This window comes from Callithrix jacchus, chromosome 1 (genome assembly GCF_049354715.1).
Source record: "Callithrix jacchus isolate 240 chromosome 1, calJac240_pri, whole genome shotgun sequence".
NCBI classification, from domain to species: Eukaryota; Metazoa; Chordata; class Mammalia; order Primates; family Cebidae; genus Callithrix; species Callithrix jacchus.
Window position 1 is genome coordinate 201,349,542 of NC_133502.1, and position 21,974 is coordinate 201,371,515.

General features: G+C 49.7%; 1 protein-coding gene across 10 annotated transcripts in view; it reads left to right on the plus strand.

The window, feature by feature from the left end:
• Nucleotides 1-21,974, plus strand: part of OSBP2 (oxysterol binding protein 2) — a 208,400-nt gene that overhangs the window by 110,616 nt on the left and 75,810 nt on the right. Inside the window, exon 1 of one of the 10 annotated variants that reach the window (XM_035269726.3) lies at nucleotides 12,849-13,098. The exons of 8 other annotated variants lie outside the window; for them this stretch is intronic. In XM_035269726.3, the coding sequence (XP_035125617.1) occupies nucleotides 13,020-13,098 (79 nt within the window). In that variant the 5' untranslated portion in view covers nucleotides 12,849-13,019. Of the gene's footprint in view, nucleotides 1-12,848; nucleotides 13,099-21,974 lie in introns of those variants that run through there. One more of the 10 variants, XM_078338336.1, reaches the window with a different exon arrangement.

Below are 21,974 nucleotides of genomic sequence, written 5' to 3' on the forward strand. Positions count from 1 at the left end.
AGCAAGTAGGACTCCTGCCCAGCCCAGGTGCTGGATATTTTTCGGGGAGACACACTCTCCAACGGAGCCTTATGACTCAGTGTGGTGAGTGCAGCAAGAAATCTAGAAGAGTGTGATGAAGACTCTGAGAAAGATGCTCCACCAAGCAGCCTTCCAGCCCCTTGCTGGGGTGGCAACTGGCAAGGAAGACTCCTTGGGGGAGGGGAAGCTAATACCTCATGTTCAGAGATGAGCGGAAGTCCACCAAGGGAGTGAAAGGCAGGTTATCTCAGGCCCCACGAGTGAAGGCATGAGGGCAGGGAGCAGCCAGTGGAGCCAAGGCCTGGGACAGGGGAGTGCTGAGCCCCACAAGGCTTAGCTCCTGGTAGGCTGTGGTTTGCAAAGATCTTTGAACTTGAACTTGCTACTGTTCATATCAGGGAGCCATGGAAGAGAAATGACAGGGGGTAGATTGTATTTTAAGTAAATTATCCCTATAATGTCATGGAAGATGGAGCTGAAGGGGTACACATCAAAGCTGAGGCCCCAGAAGTTAGCAAGGGGTATGGGTGGTCGAGGTGAAAAAGAAGATATGGATTTGCAAATGATTTTTTAAGGACTTGGGGATTCACTGCATATAGGGACACAAGGAGAGGGAGAAACTGCAGGAGCTGACCCTCAGGTGTCTGGCTGGTGCTGAGGGAAAGAAAGAATTGTCTGGAGAGGGAAAAGTTATGATAAGGGAGCAAAGGAGAGCTGTCAGGCTCGGCTGCGGACTCAGCCGGATGCCTTGAATAGCTGACTGAACAAGTGTGCTCTGGATTTAGGCAGGGAAACAAAACTCAGGAAGCTCAGGGGAGGAAGAAGGTGGGGGACATCCAGGAGACAGTGGAGGTCTGCAGCTTGGAGGGGTAGACCGTGTGGGTTCTATGGATGGGGAAATGTGAATGGGGAGATAGGGCGTGGAGCTATGGGATGGACACCATTTGCTTGGGCCCCATGATGGAGTGAGAAGAGGATGAGAGTGAGGACTGACTCCTGCCTGGAAGTAATGACAGAGGAGGTTAGAAGACAGTGGGTGTATGGCAAAAGGACCAGGGGGTTTCAAAGAGGAGTGGTTGGTGTGACTCATGCCTTCCACTTAGGAAGTGCCCTAAAGAGGGCATCAGACATGGCCACTGGATTCAGAGATGACCTGTCTGAGCCTCAGTGCATCTGTCGTTTCTTGCCCTTCTCCATGTCTTCTGTGTATACTAGCTTATGACGCCCTCTATCCGTTTCTAGCACCTCTCTTGACACCTCTCTGGACCATGATGAGGTAAATGCAGGTGCATGCCTGGACATCTGCACAGGTAGCCTCTCCTGGGCCACATTCCTGAGTAGCCACAGCCATTAATCTCAAGGTCACTGTTGTCCATGGCCATGAGCTTCTGCCAGAAGCCTGGCCACTGAGGGTGGGGTGAGGCCTGCAGCCTGGCCAGAAGACAGGTACTGTACCTGAGCCCCTGCTCCTAGACCTGGTTGCAGCTGTGTCCATTCTTTGCAGGGCCCATCACCATGGGCGACTCTGCTCCTCCGCCTCATAGGAATTGTGCCACGGGTGCGTCAAATGATCCAGCCCCTTTCTGATTGCTGCCTTCCAGGTTGGTCTGTGTGCACTGATGCAGTGGCTTCTCTGATGTGATATCTGGGCCCTTCTGCCCGAAAACTCACCCAAGGAGTATCCTTCTATATACCTGACCTTCCACCATTAGAGAGTCCCTCAGAGGGCATCACAGGTTTCAGCGTGAGCCGGAGCTGATTCCGGCATGCAATCTCCAACTGGAATTTGTTGAGACATTAATTTTAGTTAGGAAACACAAGATTGCAAAAAATTTCAAGATTCTAAAATGTATAACATAAAATTTAGTCATCTTTCATGACCCCTCTCCATCTCACTCATCTCCCTAGAGATACACACACCAATTTGTTAATAATGACATTTTCCAGATCTTTTCCCATGCATTTACAAAGTCATATAAGTACACACACCCACACACACACACACGTATGTATATAAAAATGATACTGTACTGTACATGCTGATTAGAAGCTTGCTTTTTCCCTTATCAATGTATTTTGGAAATATTTACATCTTGATACAAATATACCTATTTTCTTTCTTTTTAGTTTCTAATTTTTTATTTTATTTTATTTTTATTTTTTGAGACAGGGTCTTGCTCTGTCACCCAAGTTGAAGTGCAGTGGTGTAAGCATAGCTCACTGCAGTCTTGCTGGAGTACTCCAGAAGGCTGGGGTACAGTGGTGCGATCCCAGCTCACTGCAATCTTTTCCTCCTGGGTTCAAGAGATTCTCATGCCTCAGCCTCCTGAGTAGCTGGGATTACAGGCATGGACCACCACGCTTGGTTATATATTTTTTAAAAATATTTATTAAAGACAGGGTCTTGCTTTGTCACCCAAGTTGAAGTGCAGTGGTGTAAGCATAGCTCACTGCAGTCTTGACCTCCTGGCTGAAGGCATCCTCCTGTGTCAGCCTCCGAAGTACCTAGAACTACAGGCACATGCCACCACGCCTGACTAATTTTTTATTTTTTGTTGAGAGAGTTTCTTGCTATGTTGCCCAGGCTGGTCTCGAACTCCTGCCTCAAGCAATCTTCCTGCTTTGGCCACCCAAAGTGCTGGGATTACAGGCATGAGCCACCATACCCAGCCAGACTTGTCATTCTTATTCATTTATTTTTTTTTTTTTGAGACAGAGTCTTACTCTGTCACCCAGGCTGGAGTGTAGTGGTGCAATCTCAGCTCACTGCAACCTCCACCTCCCAGGTTCCAGTGATTCTCCTGCCTCAGCCTCCCGAGTAGCTGGGAATACGGGCACATGCCACCATACCTGGATAATTTTTGTATTTTTAGTAGAGATGGGGTCTCACCATATTGGCCAGGCTAGTCTTGAACTCCTGACCTCAAGCGATCTGCCCACCTCTGCCTCCCAAAATGTTGGGATTACAGGCACAAGCCACTGCACCCAGCCTCATTTTTTAAAGAAAAGCATAGAATTCTATAGTGTATTATAATGTATTTAATCATTTTCCTCTTGATGAACAATTAGATTCTTCACATGTTATTACTATTCCAAGATTTGCTGTGGCAAATCTTCCTCTACATGCATCTTTTACATATGTGTGAGTTTTTCCACTTCATAGATTTCTAGGAGTGGAATTGCTATGTTACAAGGGGATGCACCTGATAGATGTCAACAGACACTATAAAATTGTCAGCCAAAAAGATGCCTAAATTGATATGATCCAACAGTGTGTATTGTCCGCAGAGGAACCCATTGTTCTTTTTACTTCCTGTTACTCTGATGGGTGAATGAAAAGGCATTTCCCTGCTCTATTTTGCATTTCTCTTATTCTCATTGAGACTGTATCTACTCTTATCTGTTTATTTACTGATCCTATGTATTTTGTGACTTGTATATTTGTATTTATTGCCATTGTTACGCTGGATATTTGTGGATTTAATTGCCAATTTGTAGAAGCTTATTCTAGTTATGGTTCTTTCTCCTTTGTTGGTTACATATTTTGAAATCATTTTTTCTTTATTGCTTCTCTTTTCACTGTTTATGTTGTGCTGTGGGATTTCTGAATGTTTATATTGTGAGGACTATCAATCAGAGGCTTGTTTTTTAGTAGTTGGGGGAGAATGGAGCTTGGAGGCTTATGATGTTGCATTCCTTTTTTTTTTTTTTTTTTTTTGAGAGACAGAGTCTTGCTCTGACGCCCAGGCTGGAGTGCAGTGGCACAGTCTCAGCTCACTGCAACCTCTGCCTCTCAGATTCAAGTGATTCTCCTGCCTCAGCCTCCTGAGTAGCTGGAATTACAGGTGTACACTACCATGCCTGGCTAATTTTTGTATCTTGAGCAGAGATGGAGTTTCACCATGTTGCCCAGGCTCGTCTTGAACCCCTGGCCTCAAGTGATCCGCCTGTTTCAGCCTCCAAAATGCTGGCTCAAGGCATCCTCCTGCTCAAGGCAGGACAGGAGGGGATGCATTTCAACCCGTTACAGGGAGATAGCCCCAGGTCTGGATAAGAATCTGGGAAATGAAGCTCAGAGAGGCTCCTGTACTTGCTTTCAGTTGGGATCACAGGCATGAGCCACCGTGCCCAGCCACAATGTTGCATTCTTGATCCCTCTCTAGACTCTGCTTGCTCTTTGACTTGGAACAAAACTCCTCAACTAAACTTTGATTTTGCAAGCTATATAGCCATGCTGTCTGTCCTGCCCATCCTCACCCTAGCTGCTGCAGGGATCAGTGATTACAGGAATCACAGGAGAAGCTGTCTTTGACAGGGCTTCACAGTCATTCAGAACTTCACAGCTAAACTGATTCCTTGATGGACATTGAGATTGACTCTTCTAGCACCAGCCTTATATAGGGCAGTGGTGTGGGGACACCTGGTGCCAGGCCCTTACCTGGCTCATTTTTCCCAGATGACGTTTATTTTATCTTATTTTATTTTTTTAGAGACAGAGTTTTGCTCTTGTCGCCCAGGCTGGAGTGCAAAGGTGTGATCCCAGCTCACTGCAACCTCCGCCTCCCGGGTTCAAGCAATTCTCCTGCCTCAGCCTCCCTAGTAGCTGGGATTACAGGTACAGGCCACCACGTCCAGCAAACTTTTGTGTTTTTAGTAGAGACAGGGATTCACCACATTGGCCAGTCTGGTCTCTAACTCCTGACCTCAAGCGATCCATCCGCCTCAGCCTCCCAATGTGCTGGGATTATAGGCGAGCCATCACGCCTGGCCCCAGATGACTTTTGAGTGCCTGCCTATGCTGGAGATACTATCCTCACAGCTCTGCATAAGGAAGTATATGAGTCAGCTTCGGCTGTCATCGTAAAATGCCACAGCCTCGGTGGCTTAAACAACAGAAGTTGATTCTGTCACCCTTCTGGGGGCTGGAAGTCCAAGTTCCAGGTGTTGGAAAGTTTGGTTTCTTCTGAGGCCTCCTCTGCTTGTGGATGGCTCCTTTCTTGCTGTGTCCTCACATGGTCCTCCCTCTGGTTATATGTTTCTGTCCTCATCTCCTCCTCTTCTTCTGAGGATGCCAGGCATATGGATTAGGGCTCATTTATACGATCTCATTGGTTTTATTTTTGTTTTTGTTTTTTTTTGAGATGGAGTCTCACTCTGTCACCCAAGCTAAGCTGGAGGCCAGTGGCACAATTTCAGCTCACTGCAACCTCCGCCTCCCAGGTTTAAGTGATTCTGGTGCCTCAGTGTTCTGAGTAGCTGGCACTACAGGCACATGCCACCATGGCCAGTGGCCAAAATGCCCCGGTAATATTTGTGTTTTAGTAGAGATGGGGTTCCATCATGTTGGCCAGGCTAGTCTCAAACCCCTGACCTCAGGTGATCTGCCCGCCTCAACCTCCCAAAGTTCTGGGCCATATGATATATGATCTTGTTTTATCTTATTTATTTATTTATTTTTTTGAAATGGAGTTTCATTCTTGTTGCCCAGGCTGAAGTACAATGGCATGATCTCAGCTCATCGCAACTTCTGCCTCCTGAGTTCAAGTGATTCTCCTGCCTCAGCCTCCCGAGTAGATCGGATTACAGGTGTGCACCACCATGCCTGGCTAATTTTTGTATTTTTACTAGAGACGAGGTTTCACCATGTTGGCCAGGCAAGCCTTGAACTCCTGACCTCATGATCCACCTATCTCGGCCTCCCAAAGTGCTGGGATTACAGGTGTGAACCACTGCACCTGGCCTTTTTTTTCTTATTTCTTAGCCCAAAAGGTCATCCCCTGTCTTTTCATGCTCATTTTAATGGCTGCATAATAGTCCACTGAGTTGCCAAACTATTATTTTGAATCATTACAGCTGTTGAGCATTTGAGTTTCCCATTTGTGCTATTACAGATAATGATGCAGTAAATATCTTTATACAGAAAGCTTTTTGCTTCTCTCGAATTATTTCCTGAGGGAAAATTCCCAGGAGTCAGATAACTGAGTTAAGGGCTGCAGCTGCATCATGGTGTCTTGATGCACTGAAATATCATGTTATGGAACAAGTGTTCCAATGTTCCATGCCACCAACAAGTGAGCATGTCAGCTGCACTGTAATCTCACTGGCATTTGCTGCAAATAATTAAATACTTTTTTTTTTTTTTTGAGACGGAGTTTCGCTCTTGTTACCCAGGCTGGAGTGCAATGGCAGGATCTTGGCTCACCGCAACCTCCGCCTCCTGGGTTCAGCAATTCTCCTGCCTCAGCCTCCCGAGTCACTGGAACTACAGGCGTGCACCACCATGCCCAGCTAATTTTTGTATTTTTAGTAGAGACGGGGTTTCACCATGTTGACCAGGATGGTCTCAATCTCTTGACCTTGTGATCCACCCGCCTTGGCCTCCCAAAGTGCTGGGATTATAGGTGTGAGCCACCGCGCCCAGCCAAATGAAATACATTTTTGACACTTTTCATATAAGAATACTCCAAGGCAGCTTTAATTTGTATTGCTTTAATAACCAACAAAGGAGGAACGTTCTGCAACAGATTCAATAGATTCATATTTCAATTCCTTTCGTTGTCACTTAAAAAAAAAAGAATCATTGAAGATGAAACAAATAGACAGTAATCCCTTGGGAATTCCAACTCTTGATTATCTTGAGGAATCTGTTGGTGAAAGTAATATTTAGACTTCAACAAGCAAAAATTCTTTTGGTTAATATTGACATAGCAATAGAATGAGGGCTGAGAAAAAGCCAATCTCCTCAGAGCCACCCGGCGGGACTGATCCCAACTCTCCATCCAGGTCCTCCAGGTAGCCTGGCCCACTGGTAGGCCGCTCTTTCCAAATGCGTGTGCAGGGATGCCAATGCAACCCCTCACTGGCTCCAGGGCAAAACCCTCCAGGCTCAGCTCCCAGAGAACTGGCCTCTGTCTCTTCTGTTGCCCCTACCAGCAGAGGGCACGTGTGGACAGTCAGGGTAGGCACCACCCCTAGCTTTTCCGTTTTTTTGAACTGAATGGCGCCCTCTCCACCATTTTCCTTTTTTTTTTTTTTTTTTTTTTTTTTGAGACAGTCTTACTCTGCTGCCCTGGCTGGAGTGCAGTGGGGTGATCTTGGCTGAGCTCACTGCAACCTCCACCTCCTGGGTTCAAGTGTCTCTCCTGCCTCTACCTCCCAAGTACCTGGGATTACAGGTGTGTGCCACCATGCGTGGCTAATTTTTGTATTTTTAGTAGCGATGGGGTTTTACCATGTTGGTCAAGCTGGTCTCGAACTCCTGACCTCAAGTGATCTGTCCACCTCAGCCTCCCAAAGTGCTGAGATTACAGGCATGAGCCACCACGCCCAACCCCCATTCCATTTTTCTGATCTAAAACAATCAATGATAAATGGGAAGTTTTTCCCCTCCGAGGTTTTTTAATTGCCTAGCAACACATTATTACAAATTGCTCTCAAATTAATTCTTTGGCTTCAGTGCAGAACTCATTTATTAATGAGAATGGCTCTTCTTAGAACACTGCTGCTATAAAGGGCTTCATTCTTAAGATATCCCCACAAGAACCACGTATGCCTCACAGACGCTTGGAGAACCTGATTCTCCAGACAAACACAGAGAAGTTCGTTGCCTGTCCCCTGTGAGCCACAGCCCCTCCTTAGTGATGAGCCCAAGGCCAGGATCGGGAAACCAAAGATCCCCAAGTCTCACGGCAGTTGAGGGCTGTAGCAACTCAGGTCAGGAAGCCACCATTGGGTCTTGCTCCCATGGGACTCCCAAGCTGGTGCTGGCATCTGTGTGGTCTTGCCAAGGGAGAGGTAGGGGTGCAAAGGGGAAAGGGGGTTGTGAGGAGGTATGCACCAGAAATGCAGATAGGAGGGCACAGTGACAGAAGGCTTGGGAAGGCGGGGCAGGGGGCGGGGTGGGTAACGTGGTTTGACAGGCTGGGCCCAAAAGGGCTCTTGAGGAGTGATTATGTTGCTTTCATGAATTAATTCAAATGATCTATTCATTGCCATCCACCTACCATGTGCTAGACTACATTGGAGGCTGAGAATAGTGAGAAAAGGCCTCCGACTCTGCCCTGAAGGATTGACAGTCTGATGTGGGAGGTAGGTAAGTAAACAGGAATCTGCAGTGGGCTTCCGAGGTCCTGGGAAAGAAAGCTCAGGGCACTCAGGAAGCCCATACTTGAGGAGATTCACCTGTGATCCTACTGGGGTTTTTGGTTTGTGTGTTGTTTTGAGACAGGGTCACCCAGGCTTGAGTGCAATGATTCGATCTTAGCTCACTGCAGCCTCAACCTCCCCAGGATCAAGCAATCCTCCCACCTCAGCCTCCCAAGTAGCTGGGACTACAGGTGTGCACCACTATGCCCAACTAATTTTAAAAATATTTTTATAGAGATGGAGTTTTGCCATGTTGCCCAGGCCGGTCTCACACTCCTGGGCTCAAGCAACCAGCTCACCTTGGTCCCCCAAAGTACTGGGATTACAGGCATGAGCTACCATGCCCAGCCAATCCTACTGTTTTAACATGTTGGTATATGCATAATTCTCATACAGTTATAAATATGTTGTGTGATTTGCCCTTTTCCTTTACTTATTTTGTTTTTTAGCATGGTTCCTTATTTCCCTGACATTGTCACCTAGAAAAATCTAAATGGCTCCCTGATATTCCATGACATTGATGAAATAAAGTTGAAGAAATTTACCTGCTGTTGGAGTTACGTTGCTTCGTTTTTGCAACAGATGGCTTTGGGTGCAGAACTTTTGCACTTGTGATGAATCCAATTTGTTTTACTGGGCTGCAGGGTGTGGACGTACTTGTGGTTCTTTTTTTTTTTTTTTTGAGATGGAGTCTTGCTCTCACCAGGCTGGAGTGCAGTGGTGCAATCTCAGCTCACTGCAACCTCTGCCTCCCGGGTTCAAGTGATTCTCCTGCCTCAGCCTCCTGAGTAGCTGGGACCACAGGTACACACTACCATGCCCAGCTAATTTTCATATTTTTTAGTAGAGACGGGGTTTTGCCATATTGGCCAAGATGGTCTCGATCCCTTGACCTCATGATCCATCTGCCTCAGCCTCCTAAAGTGCTGGGATTACAGGTGTGAGCCACTGCGTCCAGCTGCCTGCAGTTCTTAATGTACTGCTGTGTTGTCCCCAGAGGCCTCAAGAAGTTCCTGGGGCTGCCATGAGTGCCTGGGGGACATGTTTCTCCGTTGCCTCCATCCAGCACCAGGATGAATAACAGATATGCACACCACACTCACATGAGTGCATAGGCACACACATCAATATGAATATAACTTGAGTGGGTGTGTGTGCTACATTATTGAGCAAAGGAAGGAACATAGTGGAAATTGAGTCTGATTAGTAATGATCTGGTAGCACGTGGAAGTGGGAGGCTGGTTCCTAGGGAGGCTGCTGCAGCGGCAGCAGCCCATGTTGGACGTGACAAGGAAAGTGGTAACCGTAGACATGGGAGGAAAGCAAAGAAGTCAAAGTGAACAGAGCAGCCAGTTTGATGAGGGGTCAGATAGGAGTGTGGAGGGTCGCAGCTGCCTCTGGGATTGCCAGCCTAGGGAATTTGGAGTAAGCGGACATCAGGAAGCTTTCAGAGTTGGTGCACTTGGTTTTAGGAGGCCATAAAGAGGAGGTCTGGAGGCCTGAACCTAGACCTGTTCAAAAGACACCCATGGGCTGGGTGCTGTGGCTCACACATGTAATCCCAGCACTTTGGGAGGCCGAGGAGGGTGGATCACCTGAGATCAAGACTTTGAGACCAGCCTGGTTAACATGGTGAAACCCCATCTCTACTAAAACTACAAAAATTAGCTGGGTATGGGGGCACACACTTATAATCTCAGCTACTTCGAGACTTAGGCCGGAGAATTGCTTGAACCTGGGAGGCAGAGGTTGTAGTGAGCAGAGATCATGCCACTGCACTCCAGCCTGGATGACAGAGGGAGACTGTCTCAAAAAAAAAAAAAAAAATCCATGATGCATGAGTATAGATGGCTCACAGGAGTGGGGCTGGGGTTCAGCCTCTCCCATACGGTTGTATGAGGGAAACTTTAGGACAGGGTTCAGGGCAGCCAGTGAAGATGTTAGAAGAACACATCAGTTATTTTAGGCAAAGTCACTTTGGCTTCCTTGACAAACGAATTCAACTAAGACTTTGCAGCTACTATATTTTCTTTAAGGACTAGTTGCCACCCTTCTGCCTGCCTTTTCAGCTAGGTTGTTAAATTTTAAGTATTTCACATAAGCAGAATCTGATAACTTTTTTATTGTGACCTGTACTGTAAAATAATTATACAGAAAGGAGAAGTGGTGTGCGCGTTTGCTTTCGTGGGACTGCCTGACTCTTTTTTCATATTTTTTTCTGTACCATTTTCCTTTCGTCCTGGGATATGTTTTATTCCCTTTCTTCTCAGTTACCCAGCTGTAAGCCAGGTGCGACTCTGGATGAGAGAACAGACAGCGGGGCTAGCAAAGAGGGTCAGTGACACCAGGTTTCACTAGCACATGGCACTCAGCTCCTCTGCCCTCCTCTTCTTCAGCCTTTAGGACAGAGGGCACGGTTCTGCATCAGAGAGCCCTCCAGAATTCAGATTCCATGATAATCATAGCGCATGGTTGAATGCCCTGGGTTGGATTTATTCTTGCACATGCAAATCCTTAAAAAAATTGCCTGTATTTTTCTGAACGTTTCCCCAAAACATTCAAAACACTACTCTGACCAAACACAGTGGCTCACACCCATAATCCCAGCATTTTGGGAGGCCGAGGCAGGGGCACTGCTTGAAGCCATAAGTTCCAGCCCAGCCTAGGCAACAAAGTGAGATCCTTGTCTCTACAAAAATTAAAAATAAATAAAAATTAGCTGGACACTGTGGTGTGCTCCAGTAATCCCAGCTACTCAGGGGGCCAAGGCAGGAGGAGGATTGCTTGAGCCCAGAAGTTCGAGTCTACAGTGAGCTGATCATGCCACTGCACTCCAGCCTGGGTGACAGAGTAAGACCCCATTTTTAGTAACAATAATAAAATTTTAAAAATAAAATTAAAAACAAACCAAAGCACTATTCCAGATTCCCCCCATTTTTTCTCATGAGGACTCTGGGAGCCCAAGGAGCAGTCATCTCTTTAAGGGACCCTGCAGAGCATGGTTCTCTGAGTATTGCCTCCGAGGTCAGCCAGACAAGGCCAGTTCCAAGCCTGGTGACCTGGGCAAGTCACCTGACCTCAGAGCCTTAGTCTCCTCATCTGTAAAAGAGAGTGTTGGTGGAATTTACCAAACAAGCCTTTTCTGTGAGGCTGAAACAAGGAAATGCAGGTGAAGCATGCAGCCCAGTGCCTGGTGTTCTCAACACTCCATCGCTGGGACCATTTCCATCACTATGGCGCTCTTCATCTTGCAGCCAGAAAACCAAGACCCAGAATGACTAAATGCCTTTTATCCCCCCTGGGCCAGTGAATCTAACGCAATTGTTAAGGATTAATTCTCTAGGTGAAAGAAGTACGCAGTTGCTTTGAAGGCCTGGAAGGGAATTATTGACCCAGCACCACCTTCCCTGAGTCTATTAGATGTTAAAACAGGAGCTTTGATGTGTACTTGAAAAAGCTTTACATTGGTGAAAATGAATTCCGTTTCAATAAATTACATTTGGTCAATTTCTTTGCTTGAGATCCTGCAAGGCGGCAGAGTTAGGTAGGGCTGTTGGAGATGAAGCCATGGCTAGGACCCAGTCCCAGGGCCCAGAGTCTGTAGTCCAGTGGGAAAGGCGAGATATAAACAGGGCAGAGTGAGGTGTGAGCCTCAGTAGAGGAGTGGGGCAGGCCCAGGTGTGGACTGGAAGACAGCTGAGTGGGAGAGTGTCAGCGTCTGACATACAGTGAACAGGATCTCCGAGCTGTTGTATTGTGCCGAGACTGTGAGGACCAGAATGGGAGCAGGGAGACTTGCAGGGAGGCTGTGTAAGAGTCCACAGGCAAGATGAGGGTGTAGTAGGCCCCGGAAGCAACATGCAGGTGGTGAGAGTCAAGGGATCCTGGCTGTATTCCACAGGTACCAGCCATCAGGATGCCCTGACCAACTGAATGTGGATCTAAGAGACAGACAAGTCACAGATGACTCCAGGGTTTCTCACCTGAATGATGCCACTAGCTGAGGAGGGGGAGAGTTGAGGAAGGGTGCAGTACAAGTGGTGAAGGGCGGGGGGCGTGTGGCAGGGGTGGAGGTGGGGGATAGGGAAGCTCAGATTTGGACAGTTGTGTTCACGACCTTCACCAGACATCCCATGGAGAAGTCCTGTGGGCAGCTGGACAGGGGAGTTTTCAGAGGCCTGGGTAGATAATAGACATTGTGACAAGATGCCTGCAGCCCTGTGTCGGCAACACTAAGACAGCCCAGCTCTGCGGGGCCCTGCCTGTTGCCTTCTTCCCAGATGGTGGCCAGGTGGCTGCAGGTGGCCAGACACAGGTGCACAAGCCACCGCAGCGGGGTCAGAAGATGAGCAGGTCTCAGAGGTGACCCCAATTTCCAGGAATCACCGTCAGGCCCCTGGCCAGCCCCACTTCCCACGTGGTCCTTAGATCTCAAGGGCATCTTTGCCCTTCGAATAAAGCAACGCGGAGCCTGCTGCTGCAAGAGACGGCACCTCAGCTCGGATTTTCGCATTAAAATGTGACGTTCAAGTGGGGAGCCTGCACGGGCGTCCGCGGGGTCGCACCGACCAGCAGGCGACGCGCGGGGCGAGGCCGCGCTCCCGGGGCGGGAGGACTGGGGAGGCCGCGCCGCCGCTCAGGCTGGGCTGGGCTCCCGCGGCGCGGACGGGGTTAACGCGCTCGTACACCGGGCGGCGGGCGGCAGTGGTGCATTGTGGTAACTCGGCGCCGGGACCCACGAGCTCCCGCCGCCTCCGCCGGGCGGCCCACCGAGCTGTACACGCGTAGGTGCGAACCCCGGGGACCCGGCGCCATGTAGCACCCCGCCGCTCGGAGGCCGCCCCGCCGCGGGAATGAAGGGACGCGGCTGCTGGGACACGGCCTCCGTGCGCTCCTTCTGCAGCTCCGGCTGCCTGACTAAATTTAAGAAGGGTTAGTGCTTGCCCGGCTTCCGCCCGGAGGGAGGCCCGGCTCCCCGCGCATGCACGCCCGACGCCGGGCTTTGCTGCTTGATCGATGCACGCGAGCCTCTTTGTCATTCCCTCGCGGCGCGGGGAGCGCGGGAAGCCCCGGGGAACCCCTGTCCCCGCACCCAGCCGGCGTGCGCTCCCGGCTCGCTTCACGCGCAGGGCATTTTGGAGCCGGGGCTACCGCTAGAGACTTGTCCGCCTAATTAACCTATGCAAAAAGAAAATGAAATATAATCTAGATCTTTCTGAAAAGAATGGGGAAGGGGTGGTCGGTGTTTAATCCACCCATCTACCTCTTCGTCCCCAGAGTCGGCCTGGGGCCCGCATAACCCCGGGACCCCTGTAGAGTCGCTGGTTTGCCCTCAAGGCCCTGGTCCTGGGGCCACCCGTGGTGTCGGCTTCGCTCAGTGCATGATTCTCCTAGTGGCCGCCTGGGTTTGAGCAACCCCCGACCATCCCCCTATCCCTCCCCGTGGTGATCTTGAATGACCGCCCTGGTGCGTGCAAGCTCACAAGCCCGAGGGCCCTTCCTAGCGTTGGGGGGAAACCTTATTTGTGTTAAATGGACGCCTTGCAAACTCTCTAAGCTCTTCCCTGCAATTCCTGATGCTTGAAACCTTCTTTACTGGAAATTTTGCGTGAGTGAAACTTGCTGTATTTTCTTTGATGAGCGTTTCTGTTACCATCTGAAACTCTGGGGAAAATTAGACCTTCTGTGTCTTGTAGACCTAAAAGACACAGAAGCAGTTAATTTCACTTAATTCAACTTTATTAGAAACAGCTCCTTTAGAAATCAGCACTCTCTGATCTGTAATAAACCTTGTAATTAACTTTGCCTGCTTACTGGTTATGCTAATGGCTTCATAAGACCCTGGTCCATTCCAGCCAGAGTCCTTCGAAGTTGCAGGCTGCAAACCTCAGTCCAGGAATCCCATCCCACCAAGTGAGTTCTCTTGAAATACCATATGAGGTCTTAGGGTGTGTGTAGTTGCAAACATTGGAAATGTGTGTAATTAGGAGTTGGCGCTACACCTCCATCTTAAGAGTCCTTTAAGGAAACTTGCAAGTAAATTTCGTCCAAAGTGTGTGTTCTGGTTTTAGAGGACTGGTCTTAGTTTCCGGCTTTTATTTTGGATATAGTGGCATTTCTAAAGCAGTTATGTTCTTTATGCGAAGTTTAAATGATGTTTCTGTTATGGATGGATTTATTCCTAGAGAGAATTTTGGAGTTAGTTTTAAAAAGAAGAGACATTAAATTGTTTTTCTTCTCTTGGCTCACCAAATGATTTTCTTGGTTGCCATTGTCTGAAAGTGTTAACAGGGAGGTGGAACCTGATGTCTGCTAGCATTCGGCTTGGTTGTGGAATGTCACCTTCGTAGGGAAGCTCAGGTGTGACCAGAGCAACTGTATCTTGAAGGCAATGACCTTTGTGACAGCCAGACCCCTCCAGGCCAGCCTTCTATCTTATCCTCCTGTTGGTGTCCTGCCCTGCACAGTGGGCCTGGGAAGGAGGGGTTCACGAGGTTGTGTGTTGATGAGCGCTGTGTTTAGAACAGGGCCTGGAGCAGAGCTTGCTGCACCAGTGTGAGGACGCCCAGCGGCCAGTGCAGTAGTCAAGAGCAGCTGGGACTCAGCCTCCATGTTGGAGGCCCTAGGGGCTAATAGGGGAGTTTGTTTCTCAGGTGTTCTGTGTGAAAGTGGGCTTGGGAAGGCCAGAAGCGTGTTTTCAAGAGAAGCTGGAAATCTGTTTTGATGAGATTTCCACATACAAACACATACATAGCTGGGGGATGCGGGAGGCCTGGTTAGGGATCAGCTTTGGGAGGTGGGAGCTGCCTAGCCCCTGGCATCGTTATGGAAATTGATTGGGTCCTCGTCCCCAGCATGCAAACAGGGTGAGACTGGCCTCCTGTTTTAGACACATTGAAGGGTATTCTGGTAATGTGTCACCGTAGACAAGTTTCCCCTTAGGAAGGGGTCTCGGTGAAATTGCATTATGCACCTAAGCCCATCTTTGTGCAAATTGAAGAGGGCGCTGGGCTTGCTGCCTAATCCGGGATGCCAAGGGCTGAGGTCCAGGTGGTGCCCATTTCAGCAGCAGGACAGGGTCTGGGCTTATTAAGGTTATGGCATGGGCCTCTACTCTGGAGGTCTCCTGGTATAGCTGGGCTGTCAGGAGACCTGGCTTCTTGGTCCTGACTCTGCTGCTGGGCTGTGAGCCTGGGCAAGTCTGTGCCTCTCTCTGAGTCTCAGCTACCCCCATCCTTGTAAACAAGGGGAAGTGTGGATGGAAAGAGGTTCTGGAAGAAAAACGGGCCCCCGACTCTGCTCCCAGACCTAGGCACGTGGGGATGCCTGGGGAAGCACAGGCAATGCATGCTCAAACCACAGTCCCACTGCTTGCCTGGCCTTCAACCGACTTCTTACCTTTTTGATCCTCAATTTCCTCATCTGTAAGATGGCATTAAGCCTACTTACCTTTGCTGGGTATGACGGTTCACACCGGTTATCCCAGCATTTTGGGAGGCCGAGGTGGGCAGATCATCTGAGGTCAGGAGTTTAAGACCAGCCTGGCCAACATGGTGAAACCCCATTTCTACTAAAAATACAAAAATTAAAGCCAGGCGTGGTGGCAAGCGCCTGTAATCCCAGCTACTCAGGAGGCTAAAACAAACCGAAAAACCTATTTACCTGGCAAGATTGCTGGGAGGTTAAAATGAGATACTATGCATCATGTCTACCAGTCTGTCAGTCACCTGCATATCTGTGTCTCTTTGTGCTTCGAACAGAGCCTGGTGGGCCACAAAGGGGACACACACACTTAGGGTCTCTTATAAGTGCTGACTTCGACCCGTGGCCGTTCTCCTCTTTGCCTCTGTATGTGTGCACATGTGTGTGTGTGCACACGTGCAGATCTGTGTTGGACTCATGCATATTTTTGAGTTGGAACGTAAACCACTGAAAGCAGAACATGTGAACGCCATGCCCTGGCATGGTGGGCTCACCAGAGGGCAGGCCCTGACCATAGTACTGCCAAGGTCATCACTTGCTCATCTGCAGCCTCAGAGCACCCTGCTTGCCCATAGTCCCGCCTTCATACTCAGCCCAGCTCTGATTTGCTCAGTGGAGAGAGCTGAACTGAACTTGGCAGCTGACTGGGCATCACAGAAACAGGAGGGGATCAGGGGATCATGGGCCATCAGGGGTGGGCATGCCAGGTCAGGCGGTTAGGTTCTTTGCACAGACCCCCGGAAAACTTGGTGGGAAGGGTGCGCTGGCCTCTGTTAGTGGCTATGACGTGAGCAGCAGGTACTGGAATGTTCTGAGGGCTTATTGTTTTTGATGACATGTTTGCATCTTTAAAGGCTAGGACAGATACCAGTCTCAGAGAAGGAGGCTCACGGAACGTCAGCTGGGAATTGATGGAGGACATGGGGTCCTTCAAAAATTCAATGGGGTCTTTTGGGGGACAGCTTGCCAGAGTGCACTCCTTATATTTGGCATCTGCCAAGGTTCCTGGGAGGAAGGACTAAGGCCTGAAGCAAGGGACTGGCTCTGTGGTCTAATCACCTTCCCTGCATCTGCAGAGTGGCCTCCTTGTTCCCAGGGGTTCACATCTGCCACTCAGGCCTGGTCTCAGCATGCCCAGTCCTGCCTCACTCCAACTTCTTGGCCCAGTCTCCCTGCCCCTGCCTCATAGTAAATTCATCCTTGCCAGCCCAGTGCCCATTTGAGTTTCTCTCGAAGCTTCCCCCAACCTCCCAGTGCTGGAGGTGCCCCCTCTTCGGACCTCTCCTGGCCCCTTCTGTAGCAGTCTCACCCTCCTTGAGGCTGTAAGCTCCCAGAGGTGGAGGCAGGGTTTCACCTGTGTCTGTAAAGCAACTCTCTCCCCTCCAGCACTCAGCACTTCTGTCTAACTGGTGTTTGGAACCAGCCCACCACCTGGAAGTGAATGAAGGGAAGAGCTATCTGAGGCCGAGGGGAAAGGAGCATCCTTGGGAGGTGTTTTCTCTCTGGTTGGGGTCTCTGGTTGGGGTCTCTCTGGTTGGGGTCACTGGGACTCTCCTGACTCAGGCTGGAGCCGTGGTTGGAGTCTTTCCTGCTCCTGCCCTTTCCTTTCTGGTCCCACTGTGGAGAGTAGTTCCTCTGGAACAAACAGGGAAGCTCAGGCAGGGCAGTGGGGTTCTTACGTGAACCTGGGGTGGGAGAAGCCTGGAGAGCTTCCTTGAGGAGGTGACACCCAGCTGGGTATTGGAGGATGAGTAAGAGGTAGTCAGGTGGGGTTGGGAATGCTCAGTTAGGCTTCAGTGAGGCGTCAGGACCTCATGATGGGCAAGATGTAGGAGGGGACCCTGCCAGTGGGTTGCATCAGAAAGGACAGATGGGCAAGAAAGGACATGAAAGGGGGAGTGGTGAGGAGGGCACAGTTCTGCCAGCTCTGGAGGTGGTGTGTGGCTTGTGGAGAGGAGGCCTCACGGTAGTGCTGACCCCATTTATGCCTTCCCACACCAAGTTGTCACCGTTACTTGATGTGACTCACTGAAGCGGTACTTTCTGTCATGTAGACCTAACATGGCAGAGCCTCTGGCCACTTACTTTTGGCCTAAGGTGGTGAGAATTCTACTTGCCATTAAACTAATGGCAGTAATATGGATGGAAGCCCCGGCCCACACTGGCCTGTGGCTGCTCAGCAGTAGTAGTATCTTTTGGATCCCTCCACTATAAGTTGCTCCTTTTAGGCATGCGCTCTTTTTTTTTTTTTTTTTTGATGGAGTCTTACTCCGTCGCCCAGGCTGGAGTGCAGTGGCACAATCTCAGCTCACTGCACTCGGGTTCAAGCAATTCTGCCTCAACTTCCAGAGTAGCTGGGACTACAGGCGCGTACCACCACACCTGGCTAAATTTTTTTGTATTTTTAGTAGAGACGGGGTTTCACCATGTTAGGATGGTCTCAATCTCCTGACCTCGTGATCCACCTGCCTCAGCCTCCCAAAGTGCTGGGATTATAGGTGTGAGCCACCGCCCCAGCTGCATGCACGTTGTTCTATAAGCAGACCTGTTGGGGAAGTGACATTTTCCTGCCATAATTTGCAAAGAGGCCAACAAGAACGGTTTCAGGGAGTCAGCCTGCCAAGGCAACCATGGGCCCGGGTGTATGGGACAAGTCCAGTCCTTGGAGCCAGATGAGACCTAGGGGAGAGGTGGAAGCAGTCACCTTAGCTCCCTCATCGGGGGAGTGTCACTCCTCTGCAGCTTGAAATAAGGGGCAAAGTGGGAAGTCCATGGCCCATGGAAGGGTGCTTAATCAATGATAGGTAGTAAGGAAGATGATCATCAGCCTTATTATGGTACAGATGGGAACACTGAGGCTCGAGGAGGAGAGAGGAATTTTTCAAGATCACACAGGCAGAAGTCAGACCAAAGCCTGCACACCCAGCATTCAACCACGTGTTGGTTGAATGGAAGGTCAAGGGGAAGACTATGACCTGGGGACCTGCCGAACTCTTGAGGGGCCTGGCCTGAGTGGAGGCTGCAGTGGGTGGGGCTGGGGTCTCACTTTCTGGGGCAGAACCTCAGGGCCTGGGGAATACAGAGAGATGATCTGGGGGGATTCCTTGTCTTTAGAAAGAGGCTAAATGCCAGAGGGAGGGCTCAAATGTTTCAATGCTTTTGAGGCAGAGTGAAGAGCAGTAAATGGTAAGAGAAGACAGAATGTGTCTTTTCTATTAAGCAGAAAATCTGGCCAATAGTGTCTCTCAGTCACTCACTCTGTCCCAGCAGCTGCATGGGACACACAGTGTCCACAGCCAGGTGACAGGCATCCAGCCTGGAGGGGCTGGGGGTAGCAGAGCCTGGCTTGCTTCATCCCCAGGCCAGCATCCCTCTGACTCTGCATGCTGAGCCCTTCCGGTGAAGGAGGAGAGGACTGGCGGGATTTGAGAATGTGCACAGAGCTTGAGGAAAGAGGTATGTAGGAGTCCATGAGCACTGAGGAAAGGCACTGCCAGTGGGCAGGGATCCTGGCGGAGGGCCCGATGTGGGCAGGCAGCTAAGGGATGGATTGTGGGGGGCTGTATGTAAGGGTGTCCAAGGTAGGGGGAGCAGCATGCTGGGGGTGCCAGGAAGGCAGCACACCTGTGTGCATGTGAGTGTCACTGTGTGAGGGGCAGGCCTACAGGTAGGGTGGGCAAGAGCTCAAGGAAGGAGGGGAAGAGAAGGGGGAGAGGTGGACAGAGCAGGCTTCTCCCAGTGCTTTTACTGGCTACGCAGAAGCCCCCCTCAGCAAACAGGCTTCATGCCAATCCTGAGCCCCTGGGTAGCGAGGGGGCAGTTGTGCTGGACTGGAAGGGCCTGGAGAGGAGAGTCATGATGGGGGAGTGCAGCAAAGAAAAGGAGGACCCTTGTGGGCCAGGCACCAGCCCTGTGTGCTTGTGGCTGCTCACTGTGCCACAGCATGCGCGGTGACAGTGAGGAAGGTATTGATAGTGTGAGAGTGATTATGAGGCTGGGACAGGCCAGGCTCTCCCAATCAGGCCGTCAAGGTTCTTTGCCACTGGTGGCCCCAAGGAGCCTGGAGAACACATTGTGCTCTCCAGGTAGCTGGTTCATTTGGCATTCACAGGTTGGCATGCAGAATTGCTGTGGGCTTACTGGGTACCTCACGCAGATGAGAAAAGCCTGCCTCTTCTTCAAGACCCTTTACCCCTACTTATTTTTTTTTTTTTTTTTTTTTTTTTTTGAGACAGAGTCTCGCTCTAGAGGCTGCCAAGCTGGAGTGCCATGGTGCAATCTTGGCTCACTGCAACCTCCACCTCCCAGGTTCAAGGATTCTCCTGCCTCAGTCTCTCGAGTAGCTGGGATTGCAGGTGCCTGCTACCATGCCCGGCTAACTTCTGTATTTTTAGAAGAGATGGGGTTTCGCCATGTTGGCCAGGCTGGTCTTGAACGCCTGACCTCAAATGATCTGCCCGCCAAAGTGCTGGGATTACATGTATGAGCCAAATCCTCCCAAAGTGCTGTGATTACAGGCGTGAGCCACCACGCCTGGCCCCTACCTCTACTTATTTGTAAACTACTGTAGTATACGGATTCATGAGAACAATACTCTTCCATTTGCTGGATTTGCGTGGTAATAAAAATAAATCTATAGTGTCTGTTTGGCACTCCCTATAGCTGTGCAGTGTACAACCTGCTCAACCATATGCAACAGCTCTGTCACTGAAACGTTTATTAGGAATAATATTTGATGGGTCCTATGGGTAGCACAGTGATGGCTGTTGCCTCTGGGCAAAGACAGAGAGGACCGCCTGGGTGCCAGGCTAAGACAAGTGACCTGACGGGGGCCAAAGTGGGAGCAGGGCTTGGAGACTGAGTGAAAAGATCTCAGGGTTGCTAGTGAAATGGGGAGAGGGGCCTGAGTCTGGCTGCATGGGGTTGAGCTGAGCTCAGAGGGCCCTCTCCTGCTGCTGACTGGGACTGAGGGGTATGCTGGATGGACGTCTTCCTCTGATCTCAGGGAGTGTTCTGTAGGGCACAGCCATGCCCACTGCAGATTCATTCTCCTGGCACCCGGTTTTCCTGTAAAGTGCCAGTCAGCTCAAACCAGCAGCAGCATCTGATCAAACAGATGAGCAGTATGAATAAAGATGAAGTTACGGGCTTTGGGCTGCCAAAGATAAATTTCCTTTTATGTCCTGTTTCCCTGTGACGTGTGTGTTGAGCAAGGATTCCTGACGCACATCTTCAGAAATAGCAGCTGCTCACACTGGATGGTGTGTCGAGGTGGAAGGAGGCCACAGACTTGGGGAACAGAACCCCACCTGGACAGCACCCTGGGGCTGCCTGCCGTGTGCTGGCCTGGCACATCCATCAGCCTTTCAGCCATAGGTGGGCTGGTTAGAGGACAAGTGTCTTTCCTGAGAGGTTAGAACTGACCACTGGTCAGGCCCACTGGGTACATCCCTCCACCCAGGATATTTTTACACTAGAAGCAGCATAGTTTGTATGGGACAGGGCCCCTGGAACATGACTTAGTTCACTAATCATTTGGTAACTGGCCATCTGCCTGGCAAAATCCCTTCCCCAGTCCCACCCCTCACCTGTCCCACAGCACACATACTTTGGTTTTGGTCAGGCTTTCTGAGATTCAGCAGGGCCAGTCCTCTGTGCCCTGGGCATTCATGATTTTTAAGCGTTATTTACTTCTTAGACAACAATTCCAGATGTTCAAGAGCCATTATCCCTCTGCCACTGTTTTAAGGTCTCTATTTTTGGTCAGTATTTTTCCTTTATACAAACATCCTTTTAATATCATTGAAATCCAAAAAAAAAAAAATTACCATTTTCACATGGCTATACAGCATAAGCACTTTCCCACGCTATTGCAGTCTTTGTGTTTATTCGTTGGAAGGCTGTGGAATGCCTTTTCCTTCTGTTAGACATTTAGATTCTTCCCAGATCATCACTGTAGCCAACTGCTGCCTGAGCATCTTTGGCATGTAAAGTTTTTCCTTTGTGTTTCTTTCCTGGACACATTCCCAATAATGCGATCACTGAGTCAAAGGCTGTGAATGCTTCCCTCTGGCAGCCCCCATCACCCTTGGCAAGAGGGTTCTGGTTCATAATGCTTGGGGTGAGTGGATAACTCCTTCCTGTAAGCATTCCTACATTAGACTTCTGTCATTCTGAGAGATTATTCTTTAGCCAGTATAATGTGCCTTGTTAGTGTTTTAACTTGCAATTGACTAACCAAAAAGGATGAAGCGTCCTCACCAGTTCAGATATTATTTGTTGTCACCCTTTGATGACTTGTCAGCTGTACCGTCTCCTGCCATTGT